Source organism: Arachis ipaensis, chromosome B08 (assembly GCF_000816755.2).
Source record: "Arachis ipaensis cultivar K30076 chromosome B08, Araip1.1, whole genome shotgun sequence".
NCBI lineage: Eukaryota > Viridiplantae > Streptophyta > Magnoliopsida > Fabales > Fabaceae > Arachis > Arachis ipaensis.
This window is the reverse complement of record NC_029792.2, coordinates 28,465,039-28,466,575: the sequence shown is the minus strand read 5'-3', so window position 1 is coordinate 28,466,575 and position 1,537 is coordinate 28,465,039. Positions and strand designations below refer to the sequence as shown.

The following is a 1,537-nucleotide window of genomic DNA, read 5'->3' as shown; positions in this document are numbered from 1 at the left end:
CTTCCGTCATACCAGCCTCTTGAATTAGATGTAGCTCTCTTTTCTTCCTTTCTATTTCTTTATCTGCTCTCTTGACTTTCCTGCTATTCCATTTCATCAGCTCTTTTTTGCATCTGATCCTCTTTTTTGTGAATTGATTCCAGCAATTTTCATTTCCTTCATCCATTTGCCAGCTCCTCTTGATCACCTATTTGCACTCCTCATGTTCTGCCCAATAGGCCTCAAATCTAAACTCCTTTTTCATCCCAACTCGCTGCTGTGTATATAAAATTAAGGCACAATGATCTGAACTCACAGCCGGAGAGGCTCTTAATGTGACATCCTGGTATATTTGCAGCCACTTCCAATTCACTAACACTCTATCTAGTCTTTTCCTAGTGATAACATTATTTTTTGGATTACTAAACCATGTGTACTTACTGCCTTTAAGATCAATATCTATTAAACCATTATCATCTACGAATTCTTTCTAAGATTACTAAACCATGTATATTTACTGCCTTTAAGATCAACATCTATTAAACCATTATCATCTACAAACTTTCTGAAAGTTTCTAAATAAATTCTTGGTTGTGGATGAATGCCAAATAAGCTTGAGGTACATCCTTACACATGTTGCTTACCGTAAGCTCCTACAACAGTTTCCTTCGCTTTTGGAAAACTGGATTCCCGTACACGAAAACTCCCTGCCAATTTAAATCGTTGTTAATATTAATATTTGCTTTAATGTAATTATCACACCACTCGTAAACCTGAATATTAATATTAGAATTCCATAACAAACAAAGACCACCGGACAAGTCCCGGGGTTCCACGGAAAACATATAGTCAAAATTAACCTTTCTTCTTACCCTATTCATTTTTTCTTTGCTAGCCCTAGTTTCCATTAAGTACACTATTAGCGGCTTTGCTTTTTTACATAGTTTGTATAACTCAGAAATTGTCGGGGCAGCCGCTATTCCCCGACAATTCCAGCTGATAATACTCATGACTGAGGTTGGGGCATGTTAAGGCCCGCCTCCTCAGCCATTTGTATTCCCCTACTCTGACTAGACACTTGCACGGCTAACTCATACTCCCCTGTATTCAGTGCTGTATTGCCATTCCTCATTTTCTTGTGCTCCTTGTCCTCTAGTTCCTCCTTCCCGTCCTTGTATGTAAGCATTGGCACGTTCCAGTTCTCACGTTTCCTTTTCAAGCTCAACTTTAGTTCCAATTTCTTGGCTAGCTGTAATTCCCAGTCTGCATGTACTTCGGTTGTATTGTCCTCATTTTCATCACTTGCTAGTTCCACATAGTAGATATTTTCACCCAAATTAGCCCTCTGACTGACTAATTCAAGCTCCCTGTTCTGTGCCTCCTTGGATGGTTTGTTCAGTTCTTCATCTTCCTTTCCTCTTTCCACCACTTCCTGGTTAATCTTGCTCTCCATTCTGCCTTCACCTACCTGTTTATCCTTCTTCCTTGCTAATATGAGCCTTTTTAATTCCTGGCCTATAGTTTCTTTTTCTCTCCTATCCTCCTGGCCCAACTTCCA

The 1,537-nt window shown here is 39.5% G+C and overlaps 1 protein-coding gene across 1 annotated transcript in view; it reads right to left on the bottom strand.

Moving 5' to 3' along the window:
• Positions 1–860, bottom strand: part of LOC107610838 — a 2,429-nt gene extending 1,569 nt beyond the window's left edge. The window contains exons 1-2 of the mRNA XM_016312830.1: positions 785–860; positions 624–686 (exon numbers count right to left, since the gene is read on the bottom strand). Of these exons, the coding sequence (XP_016168316.1) occupies positions 624–686; positions 785–860 (139 nt within the window). The remainder of the gene's footprint in view (positions 1–623; positions 687–784) is intronic.